Below are 17,775 nucleotides of genomic sequence, written 5' to 3' on the forward strand. Positions count from 1 at the left end.
CACACCCCCTACTGGGTACATGCCCTTGACCGGAATCGAACCTGGGATCTTTCAGTCCGCAGACCGACGCTCTATCCACTGAGCCACACCGGTTTCGGCAAGTTTTGTACCTTAGAGGAGGCACCTGATGCTTTCGGCTGCCATATCAGTTCAGCTGTGAACGTGCTTTTGCCACCTCATGGGCCAGGTTCCTGGAGTGGGTGGGCTGAGGGAAGGCTGTCAGGGATGAGGACTTGAATCGGGCTGGATGGAGGGGCAGCAGCCATGGGTGGGCAAAAGGGACACATATAAAGACCGAGGCTGTGGATACTGTTGAGTCCAACTGTTTCAGACACCCCAAATACACAGAATCCCCTATCCTTGTGAACTGGCATTCTAGTGGATGACAGCCCAAGCTTCCCGCACGCCCTGGCCTGCCTTGGCCTCTGCTCAAGACTACAAGGTTTCAATTATAGAAGATAAATTATAAAATTATAATTTATAATTTATAAATTATAAAATACATTATAAAAATAAATTATTTATAAATTATAAATAAATTAAAAGATAGATAAATCCCAACAAAAAAGGCTGTGGCCGCAGAGTGAGCAGGAGGCTTGGGTTTCCCCAGCGATGGAGGAAGCTGAGCCTTCTGACTGCCCTGGCCTCCACTCAAGGCTATAAAGTTTTAATTATAGAAGGTAAATAAATCCTAGATACCAGAGCCTCTGCTTGAGTCTCCGAGCGGTGTAGCTGGCCTGCAAACCACCACAGGCCCCTCGCCCAGGCCTTCCCACACCCCAAAGGAACTCCCACCTGGATCTGGGACACCCTTCAGGGCAAACCAATAGCTGGCCCTCACCCATGCACCAGGCCTCTATCCTAATAAAAGAGTTATATGCAGATTGACCATCACTCCAACACACAAGAATCAAGATAGGTGCCCCCATGTGGACACAAGATGGTCACCACAAGATGGCCAGCAGGGGAGGGCAGTTGGGAGGGACCAGGCCTGCAAGGGAGGACAGTTGGGGGAGATCAAGCCTGCAGGGGAGGGCAGTTGGGGTTGACCAGGCTGGCAGAGGAGGGAAGTTGGGGGCAACGGGGCCTGCAGGGAAGGGCAGTTGGGGGTTATCTTTCATCACAGTGGTTATAGTATCTACCGTATTTTCCAACATATAAGACGACCCCCTAATTTTACAGTTAAAACATAGGTTTAGGCCTATATTCGCTGTATAAAAGACTACCCCCCACTTCAAAGAAAAGACTTACTTTGCCGTCAAGATCTGCAGGTAATTTTTGTGCAATTTTGGTCTTTTGCCCCCGATTTCCGGTTGACTTTTTTTCGTTTCAAAAGTCGTCTTATACGCCGGAAAACACGGTATTCTCATATACATTGTTTTATTTAAAACTCCTGATAAGTGTGGCCCTGGCCAGATAGCTCAGTTGACTAAATAACACGAAGGTTGAAGGTTCCATCCCCACTGGGGGGGCCCATGCAAGAATCCGACAATGAATTTTATAAAATTAGTGGAATCACAAAAGGGATTTCTCTCTCCCCATTATCCTATTTCTCCCTCATCAATATATTTGTGTGTGTGTGTGTGTGTGTTTTCCACCAAATCAGTCCACCCATGTGAATAACATCACAAACCAGGGGCAGCGTGGCAAACCAGACAGCAAGGTTCTCACGAGGGCAGAACGACACATTGAGGAAGTGGACAGGAGAGGAGGAGGCTGGCGACCTGGTTCTGAGCTGCACAAGTATCTTCCAGGGTGATCCCACAGGTCCTCCCTGAGTCTAAAACCTAAGAAGCTGGCCGAAACCAGTGTGGCTCAGTGGATAGAGCGTCAGTCTGCGGACTGAAAGGTCCCGGGTTCGATTCCGGTCAAGGGCATGTGCCTTGGTTGCGGGCACATCCCCGGTGGGGGGTGTGCAAGAGGCAGCTGGTCGATGACTCTCTCTCATCGATGTTTCTAACACTCTATCCCTCTCTCTTCCTCTCTGTACAAAATCAATAAAATATATTTAAAAATAAATAAAATAAATAAAACCTAAGAAGCTGGGAAGAGCTCTGGACCTGGTCATGCCCCATGTGGTCTCAGCACCTCCAGCCAGGGGTGGAGACAGCTATTTTTTTTTAATTAATTAATTTATTATTTTTTAAAAAAATATTTTCTTGGCTTTTTACAGAGAGGAAGGAAGAGGGATAGAGAGCTAGAAACATTGATGAGAGAGAAACATCGACCAGCTGCCTCCTGCACACCCCCCACCGGGGACGTGCCTGCAACCAATGTACATGCCCTTGACCGGAATCGAACCTGGGACCCTTCAGTCCGCAGACCGACGCTCTATCACTGAGCCAAACCGATTTCGGCATTTCCTGGGTTTTGCTTTTTGTTTGTTTGTTTGTTTTTAATATGTTATGGATCTCAGAGGGGAAGGGAGAGGGAGAAAGAGAAACACCAATGATTACAGGAAACCATCAACCCACTGCCCCCTGCACGTCCCATTCTGGGGATGGAACCCACAACCCGGGCATGTGCCCAGGCTGGGAATGGAACCAAAGGACCTCCTGGTTCATAGGTCAAACCTCAACCACTGAGCCACACCGGCCGGCTGGAGGGCATGCGGTGTCTTTAATGGTCTCCTTTGCATTCAAAGCTTCAAACAACACAGACCAAAGGAACGTTTGCTTGAAAGTACCCTGTTTCCCTGAAAATAAGACAGTGTCTTATATTAATTTTTTCTCCCAAAGTTGCAGTAGGTCTTATTTTCAGGGGATGTCTTATTTCCGGGGAAACACAGTAGGAGGCCAACTTAACAGGCACTGGAGGCTCCAGGGCCTCCGGGAGGGATTCTGCTCTTGAACCCTCAACCCTCAGCCTGTGACCCTGCAGCCACGGTCAGGCAGCCCCAGGACAGGGTCTTGGGGGGCAGTGGTGCTCTCTCGCCCACGCCCCCACCCTTCAGAGGCATCTTTTTTTAAAAAAATTTTTTTTAAATATATTTCATTGACTTTTTTACAGAGAGGAAGAGAGAGGATAGAATCAGAAACATCAATGAGAATCGAACCTGGGACCTTTCAGTCCGCAGGCCGACGCTCTATCCCATTGAGCCACACCGGTTTTGGTGAGAGGCATCTTTCTTTGACTTTTATACCCCATTGGCAGTCGCCACCTAGTGGCCACGTCGATGTTGCCGCCTTCCTCCGGAGCTCCGGGCCAATGGCTAAGGGCTCAGATTTGATCTCGGTGCTCGAGGCAGAGTTCCAGGAACCCGGAGGCGATATCAGATTCGCCCCGGTAACGCCGAGTGTCCGCATTCCATCCCGTTCTTGGGAGATTGTACCAGCAGCTATTGTATATAGGGAGTGTTGCCTCCGGGCGATCCGTGGCTGAGCTGGGAGGGCCTCGGGCACCGCCAGGGGTCCGTCCTCGGGAGCTGCTTCCACTGGGGGCCCCCGCTCGCTTGTGGGAGCCCCCGTGGGCCCTTCCGCAGCAGCCGCATGGGGTCCACCCGGCCGCGGGGGCCATAGGGGCCGCGGGAGCCTCTGACCCGTGGGTCTGTCCGCTCGCTTCTCGGAGCTCCCGTGAGCCCGTCCACAGGAGCCAGAGGTTCAGCTGGCTGCGGGGGCCGGGGGAGCTGCTGACCCCTGGGTCTGTCTGCAGAGGAGCCCAAGGAGGGGCATGTACCTTGGTTGCGGGCACATTCCCAATAGGGGGTGTGCAGAAGGCAGCTGATCGATGTTTCTCTTTCATCAATGTTTCTGACTCTCTATCCCTCTCTCTGAAAAATCAATAAATAATATATATATATATATATATATATATATATATATATATATATATTTATTTATTTATTTATTTATTTATTTTTTTAAAATTCCTGTTTCACTACTTCTAAGTATGTTCTAAAGCAGCCCAATTCTGGGTCAAACAATCTCAAATACATAGAGAAAACTACACTACCCAGAAGGCACTGCGATCATGTGGGCGGAGCTAACGGGCATTTCAGTGCCTGCGCATCCGGTGAAGGCGGGACTTCCGCCTTCCTCCTAGCAGTCGTCATTTTAGCATTTCTAGGTCTTTGTTCAGAGATTCCCAGGCTTCAGGGCGCCGGTCGGGAGCAGGAGGAGGCCCGGGGGGCCGCTGCCTGCGGGGCGGGGCGTGTCTGAGGCGCCGGGAGCCCCCACAGCCCGTGGAGATCGGCGTCTCCGCGTCCCCCGGCTCCTCTCCGCTCCCAGCGTCCCCGCAGCCTGACCCCCCGGGGCCCTCCCGCCTGCGGAGCGGCCTCCCCGGTCCCGCCGCCCCGGGGCCCGCGCTCAGGATGGTGAGTCCCTCCTGGGGGCGCGGGGGTGACGGGGAGGAGGGTGGAGGGCGGCAGAGCCACCGTGTGCGGAGGCGGTGGTGGGACTGAGCGGGGAGGATCGGGAACCCGGGCCTGTTTGGGGTGCAAAGTGAGGTGCCCAGAGCGGGACGGTCCCGATTTTTAACAATTTGTCCCGCGCGGCGTTTTAAAAAAATTGCAAAAGAGCCCTAGCCGGTTTGGCTCACTGGATGGAGCGTCAGCCTGCAGACTCAAGGGTCCTGGGTTCGATTCCGGTCAAGGGCACAGGCCTGGGTTGTGTGGGCTCCATCCCCAGTGTGGGGCGTGCAGGGAGCAGCCGATCAATGATTCTCTCTCAGCATCGATGTTTCTATCTCCCTCTCCCTCTCTCTTTCTCTCTGAAATCAATAAAAATGTATTTAAAAAAATAAAAAAGTCCAAAAGATTTCAAAGATTCTTTCCAAAAATTGGGACTTTTTTTTTTTTAAACGCCGCGGGACGCGGGACAAATTGTTAGAAATCGGGATGTCTGGTCACCTTAATCTAAAGGCAACACAGACATGCGATGTGGGTTTTGCAGAAAGCTGGGGACGTGGGTGTTAGGGTCCATGGAGGAGCACACGGGGCCCAAAAGGGTGGAGAATTATGAATTAATGGCTCGGAGACGGCCCTGTGAGGGACTGGGGAGCGGAGGCTGGTGCTGAGGCCGCACAGCGCCCCTTGTCCGCTGTGGCTGCTCTTCTGGGCCTGGAGCGGACATGCCGCTGAGGCCCCGGTGTGACCTGCGGGGCGGAGAGGATCGGGGCCTCCGCTGCGGGCCTGGTTACTGGCCAGGAGAGCGGAGGTTCCCCTGGGGGCGAGGTTCTTGTTCCCCAGGTTTGCCCCTCGCTGGCATCCAGAGCTTTCTTGTGGGGCCTGAGACAGGATTCCCAAAGGGGATGGAGCAGTGGTTAGGCCCCCCCTGTGCCAGGTCCAGCCTCTGCTGTGATGCCCAGAGGGTCATGAGGAGAGGGGTCATGGGAACTGCCCTTTTGTGTCGGACGTGGTGGGTTACAGGGACAAGTAAAGACTGATGATTGGGCCGAAACCGGTGTGGCTCAGTGGATAGAGCATCGGCCTGCAGACTGAAGGGTCCCAGGCTCGATTCCGGTCAAGGGCATGGGCCTTGGTTGCGGGCACATCCCCAGTCTGGGGTGTGCAAGAGGCAGCTGATTGATGATTCTCTCTCTTCACTGTTTCTAATTCTCTATCCCTCTCCTTTCCTCTCTGTAAAAAATCAATAAAATATATATATTTTTAAAAATATATATATATATATATATATATATATATATATATATATATATATATATATTCCCCTGAGGGTGGTGGTAGGAACACTAGGAAAGATAGTCTGGGTGAGTGTGAGGGTAACTTGTCCATGATGATGCTTATGGAAGTCGGAGTCCCGCTCTGGGTTGATAGTTTAGCTGTGGCCCCTGGATTTTCTAATTTTGAGCTTGAGAAAGAGGAAGGTCATAGCAATGACGTTAAGGTTAGACATTCGCAGCCAGAAGTATGGAGTCACCAACTGAGATGGATAAATGCATAATGTAAGATTAATGTTCATGGAGGATACAAAAACTTTTTTTTTCCCTCCGGTTATTTCTGATAGCATTTCATGAGTGTCTACCGTGTTTCCCCAAAAATAAGACATCCTCCGAAAATAAGACCTACTTACAGGTTTCCTTCTGAGTGAAATATAAGGCATCCCCCATGAAAATAAGCCCCCCCCCCCCCCCCATAAGCTAAGCATGAGAGATTTGGCCCACTGATTCTGAAAGAAATGAAGTCACAAGAAATTCACCAGGAAATTCAGGAATTGGATTGTTAGGATGATGTTCCAGAAGATGATGACACGATTGTCATTGAATAAATGAGTAAATTCTTGATGCTGTAGGATTCACAGTTTGTCTGGTTTGTGTTGACAACTACCGTACCGTATACAGGTAATAAATTTCCTTTATTTTCATTTAACAATAAATGTGTACCGTATTCTTCTTCATGGAAAAATAAGACATCCCCTGAAAATAAGACCTAGCGCATCTTTGGGAGCAAAAATTAATATAAGACACTGTCTTATTTTGGGGAAACAGGGTAGCACTCTGATAAACAATTCAATGTAAAAACTTCTTAAACGGATAGTGCAATGTGTGTGGGGAGAGTTCTAATCACCTTTTTGTGTTATTTGTTTTTCATTGGATGCCACATGGTATTTAGAACAAAAGGGGGTTGGTACATATTTAATATTTACTCTCTTTTTCTTTTCTTTTTTTTATTAAGGTATTATATGTGTACATATCTTACCATTGGCCCCCCCCCCTTCACTCCCATAAATGCCCTCCCTCCCCAGAGTTTTGCATCCATTGGTTATGCTTATATGCATGCACACAAATCCTTCGGTTGATCTATTATCTCCCCCAGATCTCCCTCCCTTCCCCACTGTCATTTGACAGTCTATTTGTTGCTTTACTGTCTCTGTATCTATTTTTTTTTGTTCATCAGTTTATAATGTTCCTTATTATCCATAAATGAGTGGGGTCATGTGGTGTTTCTCTTTCATTGACTGGCTTATTTCACTCAGCATGATGTTCTTCAGTTCCATCCAGGTCGCTGCAAATGATGAGAATTCCTTCTTTTTTGTGGCAGCGTAGTATTCCATTGTGTAGATGTGCCATAGCTTTCTGATCCAGTCATCTGCTGACGGGCACCTAGGCTGTTTCCAAATCCTAGCTATGGTAAATAGTTCTGATGTGAACATAGGGTGCACATATCCTTTCTGATTGGTGTTTCTAGTTTCTTAGGATTAATATTTGCTCCCTAAACTCTTACCAGGTTTTCTTGGGACCATTGCCGTGGCCTGGGAAGTGGCAGTCCGTTTGGTGGAATTCTTAGGATCATGAGTGGTCCTCTGTGAGACTCACTGAGCATGGGTTAGAGGGACATAGGCGATGGGACTTGAGTGATGAAGGCTGTGACTGTGGAACAGACATCAAGTGCAGCACCTGTGGAGGTCTGGGTATCTGGGATCTGATGTGGTTCTCAATAGGTGAGGTTGAAATAAAAAACTATCAAGAAGGGAGGCCTGCCCAAACCGGTGTGGCTCAGTGGATAGAGCGTCACCTTGCACACTGAAGGGTACCAGGTTCGATTCCGGTCAAGGGCATGTACCTTGGTTGTGGGCACATCCCCAGTAGGTTGCTGCACACGCAAGAGGCAGCTGATTGATGATTCTCTATCATCGATGTTTCTAACTCTCTATCCCTCTCCCTTTCTCCCTCTCTCTCTCTCTCTCTCTCTCTCTCTCTCTCTCTCTCTATACATATATATATATATATATATATATATATATATATATATATATATATATTTTAAATACTTCCTCCCGATTGAGTTTGCCAGGCATTCATTTTGTGGGCCACGCATGCTGAGTCATCAGTAGGAAGTCAATGAGATGACTCTGGGGGCTGGGGCTGTGTGCAGGTGTGAGAGAGGCATGGGAGAAAGACTGCCATGCCCTTGGAGAGAGCATGTCCATTCATGGCCACAGGGCCTTAGAAGTTGATTTAATAGTGAATGAAATGTGAATTCATTTTTTTGGTGGTGGCCGGATGACATCATAGGTGGAATTTTAGTGTCATTGTCTGAAAATAGGGGTGTTGTCATGCTACATGCAATGTCCAGAGCTTAGGTGGTGCACACCTGTCAGATTTTGTTGAGGGCGGATAGCATGATCATGAGAAACACGATACCATACATCCATGTAGACTGGGCTTGAAAATCTCCACTGGCATCAGGAAGGCAGAAGGTAGGAGACAAATATGTTACAGAATGGTGAGTTAGCCGAGTTTGGCTCAGTGGATAGAGCGTTGGCCTGAGGACTGAAAGATCCCAGGTTCAATTCCAGTCAAGGGCATGTACGTTGGTTGCGGGCACATTCCCAGTGGGGGTGTGCAGGAGGCAGCCGATCGATAATTCTCTCATCAATGTTTCTAACTATCCCTCTCTCTTCCTCTCTGTAAAAAAATCAATAAAATATTTTTTAAAAAAAAGAAGAAGAAGAAAGAAAAGAAAAGAATGGTGAGTTAAAATTTTGGAAAAGAAGGCAATTAGGAAAAAAAAACAAAAAACAGTCCTCCTTATGGCCCATGTGTGTTGTCTCTGAAGATGGGACTCTGGGAAAGAGGCTGTGTGAGAGGACCATGTTTCCAAGAACCCCGTGACAGGCAGTGCAAAGGGATAGAGTGAGCATCCTGGGAGTGAGGTCCAGAGGGTGACCTGTGATGCCACGCCTTTCTGAGTCCCGGAGAGACCATCTGGGGCACTGTGGTGGGAACGCCAGGTGACACCGGTGTCACGTGACTCACACTTCCTTTATGGCCAGCATCTCTTCCTCCGCTATTTTGTGGACATCATCTGTATTGACCATGGGCAGTGTGGCCTCTGTGTGAGGCCCAGCGATCACTTATCTTCTCTCTGCTCCTCAGCCTTTATTTATTTATTTTTTTAAATATATTTTATTGATTTTTTTTTTTTTTTTTTTTACAGAGAGGAAGGGAGAGGGATAGAGTTAGTAGAAACATCGATGAGTTAGAATCATCGATCAGCTGCCTCTTGCACATCCCCTACCGGGATGTGCCCGCAAGCAAGATACATGCCCTTGACCAGAATGGAACCTGGGACCTTCCAGTCTGCAGGATGACGCTCTATCCACTGAGGCAAACTGGTTTCGGCTCCTCAGCCTTCATTGTGGTGGGAAGACACACTATTAGGGGAGGCCTGGAATACAAGGAGAGAGTTGCTTTGATGGGACAGAGGCCTGATACCTCCTCTGATGAAGGCAGTGGAGGGAGAGATGTGGAGGGATGTAGATGGAGGGTGGGGAGTGTGACAAACATAAAATAATTGGAGAGATGCTGATCATGGGCTGTACTATCTCCATTATGACAGGATGTGAACTTTGAGGAGGTGGCCATTGGCTTCTCTCAGGAGGAGTGGGGGCTCCTGGATGAGGCTCAGAGACGTCTGTACTGCGATGCGATGCTGGAAGCGTTTGCACTTGTGTCCTCTGTCGGTAAGACCTTCACGTTCTCACACTGTCCTGAGGTGACGGCCTCTCTTCCTTTGCTCTCCAGACGTAACGTTCTCTCTCCCACAGCCAAGCCAGGGGCTCTGGCCGAAGCCAGTTTGGCTCAGTGGTCAGAGCGTCAGCCTGTGGACTGAAGGGTCCCGGGTTCGATTCCGGTCAAGGGCATGTGCCTTGGTTGCGGGCACATCCCCAGTGGGGGGTGTGTGCAAGAGGCAGCTGATGGATGTTTCTCTCTCATCGATGTTTCTGATTCTTAATCCCTCTCCCTTCCTCTCTGTAAAAAATCAATAAAATATATATATTTTTTTAATAAATAAAATAAACAAACCAGGGGCTCTGCCAGTTTTACCCACTTTCTTGCCGTATGTGCTGTGGGTGTAAGTGCTGAGCTGTGTGGAGACCCGTGAGGCATGGACTCACCAGACACCCCTCGCCCCCACAGCCTCAGAGAGCACAGGACGTGTTGGGAAGCCATGGGTCTTGTTAGACGGCTTAATAGAACCCAGCCTAGCTTCCTCTTCCCGGAGGGTGACTGTCCAGGCGCGTGGCGTTCACTCCGGCACCCTTCCTCCAGCTGAAGGTCATTGTGCCTTCCTCTTCCGGGTTGTGGTCTTTACTTGCACGAACCGTGCGCAGTTCTCGCGAGACTCTCCTTGGACCAAGAGGTCTGCCTTCCGCCCACTCACCAGTCCCCAGTCCCACTCCACTGCTGCCGCCACCCAGCCAGGCTCCCTGTGGTTCCCCATTGGCCATCCAGCAACGGGAGCCTGCAGACTGGCGGGAGGGACCGAGAGGTGGTCCAGGCACCTCCTAGGGCCCGGTTGTTCTGGTCGTGACACCTGGACTTTTTATTTATATAGGATACATGAAAGAAGATGTAACCAACATTCTTTTAAAAAATTCTTTATTGTTTAAAATATTACATAAAATATTCCATGTGTCCCCTTTCACCCCCCCCCATTGACCTCTCTCTGGCCACCCCCTCCACCCAGCATATGCCTTCAACCCCTAGTGTCTGTGTCCATTGGTTATTCTTTTTTTTTTTTCCTTTTTTTAAAATACATTTTATTGATTTTCCACAGAGAGGGAGAGAGAGGGAGAGAGAGCTAGAAACGTCGATGAGAGAGAAACATCGACCAGCTGCCTCCTGCACACCCGCTACCGGGGAGGTGCCCACAACCAAGGTACATGCCCTTGACCGGAATCAAACCTTTCAGTCCGCAGACCGACTGTACTGCGTCTGTACTGCGATGTGATGCTCTATCCGCTGAGCCAAACTGGTTTCAGCATCCATTGGTTATTCTTAAAAACCAGCATACAAATCCTTTGGTTGATTGCTTACTTCCCCTACCCCTTACCCCTGCCTTCCCTCTGAGGTTTGAAGTTCTGTTCTATGTTTCTCTGTGTCTGTGTCTATTTTTGTTCATCAATTTATGTTTTTCATTATATTCCACAAATGATTCAGATCATGTGATATTTATCTTTCTCCAGCTGGCTTATTTCGCTTTGCATAATGCTCTCCATGTCCATCCATGCTGCTGTAAATGGTAATAGTTCTTTTATATATATATATGGCAGCATAGTATTTAATTTTGTAGATATACCACAGTTTTTTAATCCACTCATCTACTGATGGGCCCTTAGGCTGTTTCCAAATCTTAGCTATTGTAGATTGTGCTGCTATGAACATAGGAGGGCATATGTCCTCTCTGATTGGTGTTTCTTATTTCTTGAATATATATTGATATATTCATAGACGTGGGATCACTGGGTCAAATGGGAGATCCATTTTAAACTTTTTGAGGAAGCTCCATACTGTTCTCCACAGCAGCTGCACCAGTCTGCATTCCCACCAGCAGTGCACAAGGGCTCCTTTTTCCCTTGCGTCCTCTCCAGCACTTGTCATCTGTCGATTTGTTGAAGCTAGCCAATCTGACAGGTGTGAGATGGTATCTCATTGTTATTTTGATTTGCACCTATTGGATGATTAGTGACTTTGAGCATGTTTTCATATCTCTTTGCCTTCTGTATGTACACTTTCAAAAAGTGTCTATTTTAAGTCCTTTGCCCATTTTTGATTGGATTGTTTATCTTCCTTTTGTTAAGTTGTATGAGTTCCCTGTAAAAATTGGAGATTAAACACTTTATGGGAAACAACATTGGCAAATATATTCTCCCATGCGATGGGATTTCTTGTTGTTTTTTTATGGTTTCTTTTGCTGTGCAGAAGTTTTTTATTTTCATGTAGCCCCCATTTGTTTATTTTCTCCTTAGTTTCCATTGCCCTAGGAGCTGTGCCAGTAAAGGTATTGCAATGACATATGTCTCATATTTTGCTACGTATGGATTCTTCTAAGATTTTTATGGTTTCCAATCTTACGTTTAAGCCCTTTATCCACTTTGAAGAATATGCCCATTTCTTCTCAGTTGACCAGTTGTTGGATTAGAGTTGTCCTAGTGTGTTCTTTTTGTGTGTGTGTGTTTAACAATCCTTTATATTTCGGTGGGGTCTGTTGTAATTTCACCTCTTTCATTTCTGATTTATTTTTAATCAGGGTCCACTCTATTTGCTTCTTGGTGAACCTGGCTAGAGGTTCATTCCTCTTGTTTATCCTTTCAAAGAACCAGCTCTTGGTTTTATTGATCGATTGTATTTTTTGTTGTTGTTTCCTATCTCATTTATTTCTGCTTTGATCTTTATTATTTCCTTCCTTTTGTTCACCCTGGGCTTTTCTTGTTGCTCTCTTTCTAATTCTTTAAGTTTTAGAGTTAGATAATTTATTACCAGTTTTTTGGGTTTTTTTTTGGTTGTGAGCTAGGCCTGTAATGCTATGAACTTCCCTGTCAGGGCTGCTTTCACTGTGTCCTGTAGATTTTGGATTGTTGTGTTTTCTTTCTTTTTTTCTTTTTTTTAAGATAATGTGTTTTGTTTTGTTTTGTTTTTAAATGTTTTATTGATTTTTTTACAGAGAGGAAGGGAGAGAGAGTTAGAAACATCGATGAGAGAGAAACATCGATCAGCTGCCTCTTGCACACCCCCTACTGGGGATATGCCCGCAACCAAGGCACATGCCCCTGACCGGAATCGAACCCGGGACCCTTCAGTCCCCAAGCCGACGCTCTATCCATTGAGCCAAACCGGTTTCGGCAGGATTGTTGTGTTTTCATTGTCATTTATTTCCAGGATGTTTTTAATTTCTCCTTTGATTTCTTTGGTAACCCAGCCATTGTTTAATAACATGTTATATTGCCTCTAAGTGTTTGAATATGTCATTGTTTTTACTGTAGTTTATTTCTAATATTATGCCATTATGATCCCAGAAGATGATTGATATCAATATTCTTGAATTTGAAGAGACTTTGCCTGTGTCTCACTATGTGGTCTGTCTTTGAAGATGTCCCGTGTGCACTTGAAAAGAATGTATTTTCTGTAGATTTGGAGTGAAATGTTTTGAAGGAAAGCTGGAGTCCTGGTGTTTGTGCGTTCGCAGCTGAGATATCAGGTCTTTGGATGGACTGACTATAGGGTTGCAGGTGGTGTTTGAGGCCAGTCTGAGTGGTAGGGATGGGCTCCTAGTCTCAGCAGCTGTCCTCGTCAAGAGCCAGAATTGGCCACCCAGGAGTGCATGCATCTAGGGGAGCCAAGTCTTCTGGCTCCAGAGACTTCTGGAGGATCTAACTGCCCCTCACGTACACACACATACAACTATCCACACACTTCCCTTTCGCTCCCTCACAGTCATCCTGCTAGCCACCATCTTCATTCCCTTAGTAACCAACATTCTGCACTGCTTACCCATGTCACCAGCACACAAGCCCTGCTGAATTCTGTTAGCAAAAGAATGAATCTTTGATACCTCTTCTGTTCCATGTGGCACTTGTCATTGCCTGAATTACATTTCGTTTGAGGTCCTCCTTGTTTTTGAACTTCAGCAGCCCAGAACCTCCTCATAGTTTCATCTTGTAGAATCCTTCCTGCAAATCTTTTCTTTTCATCCAGTTGCATGAAGCCAAGCTAATATGAGCAACACATTTTTGTAACGGAACTTCCCTGTCACCGCCGTCAACATTTACTCCCTCACCCTTTTTCTGTTTTCAGGTTGTTGGCATGAAACCGAAGAAGAGGAGGAGTGTCCTGATGAGACGGTTACTGTACAAGTGGAGTCAGAATTCATGGCTTCTCAGACAGCCCCACCAGCCCAGGGGACCCATCCCTGTCAGCGGTGTTTCTCAGTGTTCAAAGATATTCTGCACCTGACGGAGTCACAAGCAGCACACATTGAGCAGAAAGCCTCCTTCAGTGACACATGTGTGAGAGACTTCTGTTCCAATGCAAACCATCACCAGCAACAGAGAGATACCAGTGGAGAGAAGCCCTGGAAAGAAGCTATGGACATGGACTTGTCAGGGGTGCCTTTAATCACTAGGGAGGCTGGGAAAGGCTGGCCAGCCAGCTCAGGACTGTTGCAGCCCCAGGCATCTCTTAACCCCGAGGAGCCTCACAGTGGCAACGAGGTTTCACAGAAATCTCACAGCATAAAAAGTCATCCCCAATGGAGCAACTATGAAAATGCTGCAAGCCACAGACATAAATATGTTCAACACCAGGCCGCCTTCTCCGGTGACGTGAAATACGAGTGTCACAAATGTGGGAAGGTCTTCAGGTGTATCCTTAACCTTACTGAACACCAGCGGGTTCACCCTGGAGAACCATCTTTTGGGTTCAGTGAGTGTGGGAAATCACTTGGGTGCAGCGATGACGTCTTTAATCAGAAGAGAGTTGACCGTGGAGAAAAGCCATACCAATGTGGTGATTGTGGGAAGTCCTTCAGTCAGAACTCCAACCTCATCCAGCACCACAGAGTCCACACTGGAGAAAAGCCCTATGCGTGCGGTGACTGCGGGAAGGCCTTCAGCCAGAACTGCACCCTCGTCAAACACCACAGAGTCCACACCGGGGAGAAGCCCTACGCCTGCAGTGATTGTGGGAAGTCCTTCAGTCTGGTCTCCACCCTCATCAAACACCACCGAGTTCACACCGGGGAAAAGCCCTACGAGTGCAGCCACTGTGGGAAGTCCTTCCGGCAGGTCTTTGCTCTCACCGAGCACCAGAGAGTCCACCTGGGGGAGAAGCCGTACCAGTGCCACGAATGCGGGAAGTCCTTCAGCCACAGGTCCAACCTCCTCAAGCACTGCCAAGTTCACACCAGGGAAAAGCCGTACGAGTGCGGCGACTGTGGGAAGTCCTTCAGCCAGAGCTCTGCCCTCCTCAAGCACCACAGGGTCCACACGGGAGAAAAGCCATACGCGTGCAGTCGTTGCGGGAAGTCCTTCATGCAGTTCTGTAGCCTCACCGAGCACCAGAGAGTCCACACCGGAGAAAAGCCATACCAGTGTAGTGACTGTGGGAAGTCCTTCAGCCAAAGCACTAACCTCATTCAGCACCAGAGAGTCCACACCGGCGAAAAGCCATACCAGTGTAGTTACTGTGGGAAGTCCTTCAGCCAAAGCTCTAACCTCATTCAGCACCACAGAGTCCACACCGGCGAAAAGCCCTTTGCGTGTAGTTTGTGTAAGAAATATTTTAGCCAGAAACACAGCCTGATTAGGCACCTGAGAATTCACACTGGAGAAAAAAAGCCTTAAATTTCCAGATCGTATTTTTTAAATCTTTCTCCACTCAGAATGGCAACACCGAAGGAGATATTTTGGGTGTCCCATTTACTGAATATAAACTCCTTTTATAGAAAGATATACAGGCAGTCCTCGAGTTAGGTCACACTCAACATATGTTGTTTTGTGGTTACATCACCATCTCCCATTTACAGTATTTATACAAAAAGTTTCATCATTTTGACATATGTACATATGTGCTTTATGTTTTCTATTATTTATTTACCACAAGTAAATGTTAGGAATTGTTATTTTTCTTTAAATTTTTATTTTTTTTTAAACCATTTTACTTCATTACTCCTGGGTGTGTGCTCCATGTGAGTGATGTAAGTGGGTTCCAACTTATGGCAAAAATCGCATTATGGGCCCTAGCCGTCTTGGCTCAGCGGATAGAGCGTCAGCCTGTGGACTGAAGGGTCCCAGGTTTGATTCCAGCCAAGGGCACATGCCTGGGTTGCGTGCTCGATCCCCAGTGGGGGGCGTGCAGGAGGCAGCCAGTCAATGATTCTCTCTCATCATTGATGTTTCTATCTCTCTCTCTCTCTCCTCTCTTCCCCTCTGAAATCAATAAAAAATATATATATATTTTTAAATCGCAATATGTTGAACAGATCTTCAATGTAACTCAAGTACCTACTGTACTCTGCTAGTTTCTCATAAGCTTCCGGTACAACTGAGACTTGAAGGATCTACATTTGTCAACCTGCCCAGACCTAATACCCCATTGATGTCCCTGTGTTTATTTGTGGCTGAAACAATTTCACTTCTACTACATGAAAAATGTGCATTGTTCATAACACCTGTGTGCTTAGGGGAAATGAATTTTGTGTTCTCACTTGAGCTGGAGAAAATTATGATTATTCTGAGCTCTTAACAGGACATTCATTCATTTTCATTTTTTTTTAAATATTTTTTTTATTGATTTTTTATAGAGAGAAGGAGAGAGGGATGATAGAGAGCTGAAAACGTTGATGAGAGAGAAACATCGACCAGCTGCCTCTTGCACACCCCCTACCGGGGATGTGCCCGCAACCAATGTACATGCCCTTGACCAGAATCGAACCCGGAACCTTTCAGTCTGCAGACCAACGCTCTACCACTGAGCCAAACCGGTTTTGGCAGGACCTTCGTTCCTTTATCTTTGGCTAGGGTAGGGGTGTCGAACTCAATCAGAGAAGGGGCCAAAATCTAAAATCCAGCCTAAATCGCGGGCCGAATGGTTTACTGAACAGTCATAAACTGACAATGTCATAAACTGACAGCGGAGTGCAGTGATGACAGCGCGGTGCGGGCCACATTGCAAGGCCTGGTGGGCTGGATTTGGCCCGCGGGCCTTGTGTTTGACACTTGTGGGCTAGGGATTGGAACTGATCCAGGGTTCATCCTGAGCACATGTCCTTCGTTAAGAAGTGCTGCCTCTGTCAGGGAGACTGTGGCTCTTGCATTATGCTGTAATGAATTGTTTTTGGTCCTAATTCAACTTGCAAATTGTTTAATGTCCTCTGCTCCCATTTATGTTTTTTATAATTTTTTTTTTTCTTTTGTACCTTTAGTTTGTTGGTTCTATTCACTGCCTGGGATTATTTGAAAGGAACGTTGTGATCTGTCAGCATGGAAAGGTAATGTTGGGGTCCCAGAGTTTCTGTGCTTTGGAAGGCACAGCCTGATAGTAGATATCACTATTTGTCCACTATTGGCTTATTTTGTATTGCTGGGTAAGGCTGTAAAAGAAAATGTACAAGTGGAATCAAACCGGAGACCTTTCGGTGAATGGGATGGCACCCAACCGACTGAGGACACTGGCTGAGGAAGAGTTTGTTCTTGTATTATTAATTATTATTTTTCCTTACCAACAACTCTAAGTCTACTTTTGCCACATCCTGTATTTTCCTCCAGCTGTTTTCATTATCTCTCTTTCTGCCTTTCTCGGCCCTCCATGCAGTCATTGATTTCCCTTCCTTTAGAATAGAATAGTTCATATTGTTCATAGTTTTATAGGCACTATTTGGTATATATTCTTTAACAAGTACTGGCTTCCTCCCTGTTATGCAATTATTTTGAGATTCAACAGTAATGCTTATGTGAACACTAGTACTTGATTTTTTTATTGCTGAATACTATTGGATAGCTACTACATCTATTGATCTGTCTATGATACGGGTTATTACAAGTTTAGAGGTATCCTATGTAATAAAATGCTAATATACAATTGTCCCCTCGACCAGGAGTTCGACCAGCAGGCAGGCCGGCCAACTGCCCATGTCCCCTCCCCCTGGCCAGGCTGGCCGGACCCCACCCATGTACAAATTCATGCATTGGGCCTCTAATACACACACACACACACACACACACACACGCACACTCACTGAGTGGACAGATTATTATGCATTCAGAGATCATAAGAATATGGCTCTCTGTGTGTATGTATATCTTTTTATTGACTTCAGAGAGGAAATGAGAGGGAATGATAGAAAGATCAATGATGAGAGAGAATCATTGATCAGCTGCCTCCTGCACGCCCCACACTGGGGATGGAGCCCGCAACCTGGGCATGTCACACATCCTGCCACTCGGAAGGATACCCTAGGATGCTTCTGTGATCACAGGGGTCAGATAAACTATTTTACAATTCGTAAACTTACTTCCTTTATGTCTAAATTAAACT

The 17,775-nt window shown here is 46.9% G+C and overlaps 1 protein-coding gene across 1 annotated transcript; it reads left to right on the forward strand.

Moving 5' to 3' along the window:
• The first annotated feature begins 8,398 nt into the window (after positions 1 to 8,398).
• LOC311614378 (uncharacterized protein) lies at positions 8,399 to 17,324 on the forward strand. Its single transcript, XM_084869172.1, has 3 exons — positions 8,399 to 8,428; positions 9,299 to 9,422; positions 13,537 to 17,324. Exons 1-3 carry the CDS (start codon positions 8,426 to 8,428, stop codon positions 15,081 to 15,083), a joined length of 1,674 nt encoding a protein of 557 aa, XP_084725298.1. The 5' UTR covers positions 8,399 to 8,425; the 3' UTR covers positions 15,084 to 17,324.
• The last annotated feature ends 451 nt before the right edge of the window (positions 17,325 to 17,775 follow it).

The sequence above is a fragment of the Pipistrellus hanaki genome, assembly GCF_964339955.1.
Source record: "Pipistrellus hanaki genome assembly, chromosome: 21".
In the NCBI taxonomy this organism is placed as follows: domain Eukaryota; kingdom Metazoa; phylum Chordata; class Mammalia; order Chiroptera; family Vespertilionidae; genus Pipistrellus; species Pipistrellus hanaki.

Excerpts from the sequence above, each read along its gene's own strand:
- LOC311614378 (XM_084869172.1), top strand. Across the intron at positions 9,423-13,536 it reads TGCACTTGTGTCCTCTGTCG|GTTGTTGGCATGAAACCGAA; the intron begins GTAAGACCTTCA and ends TTCTGTTTTCAG.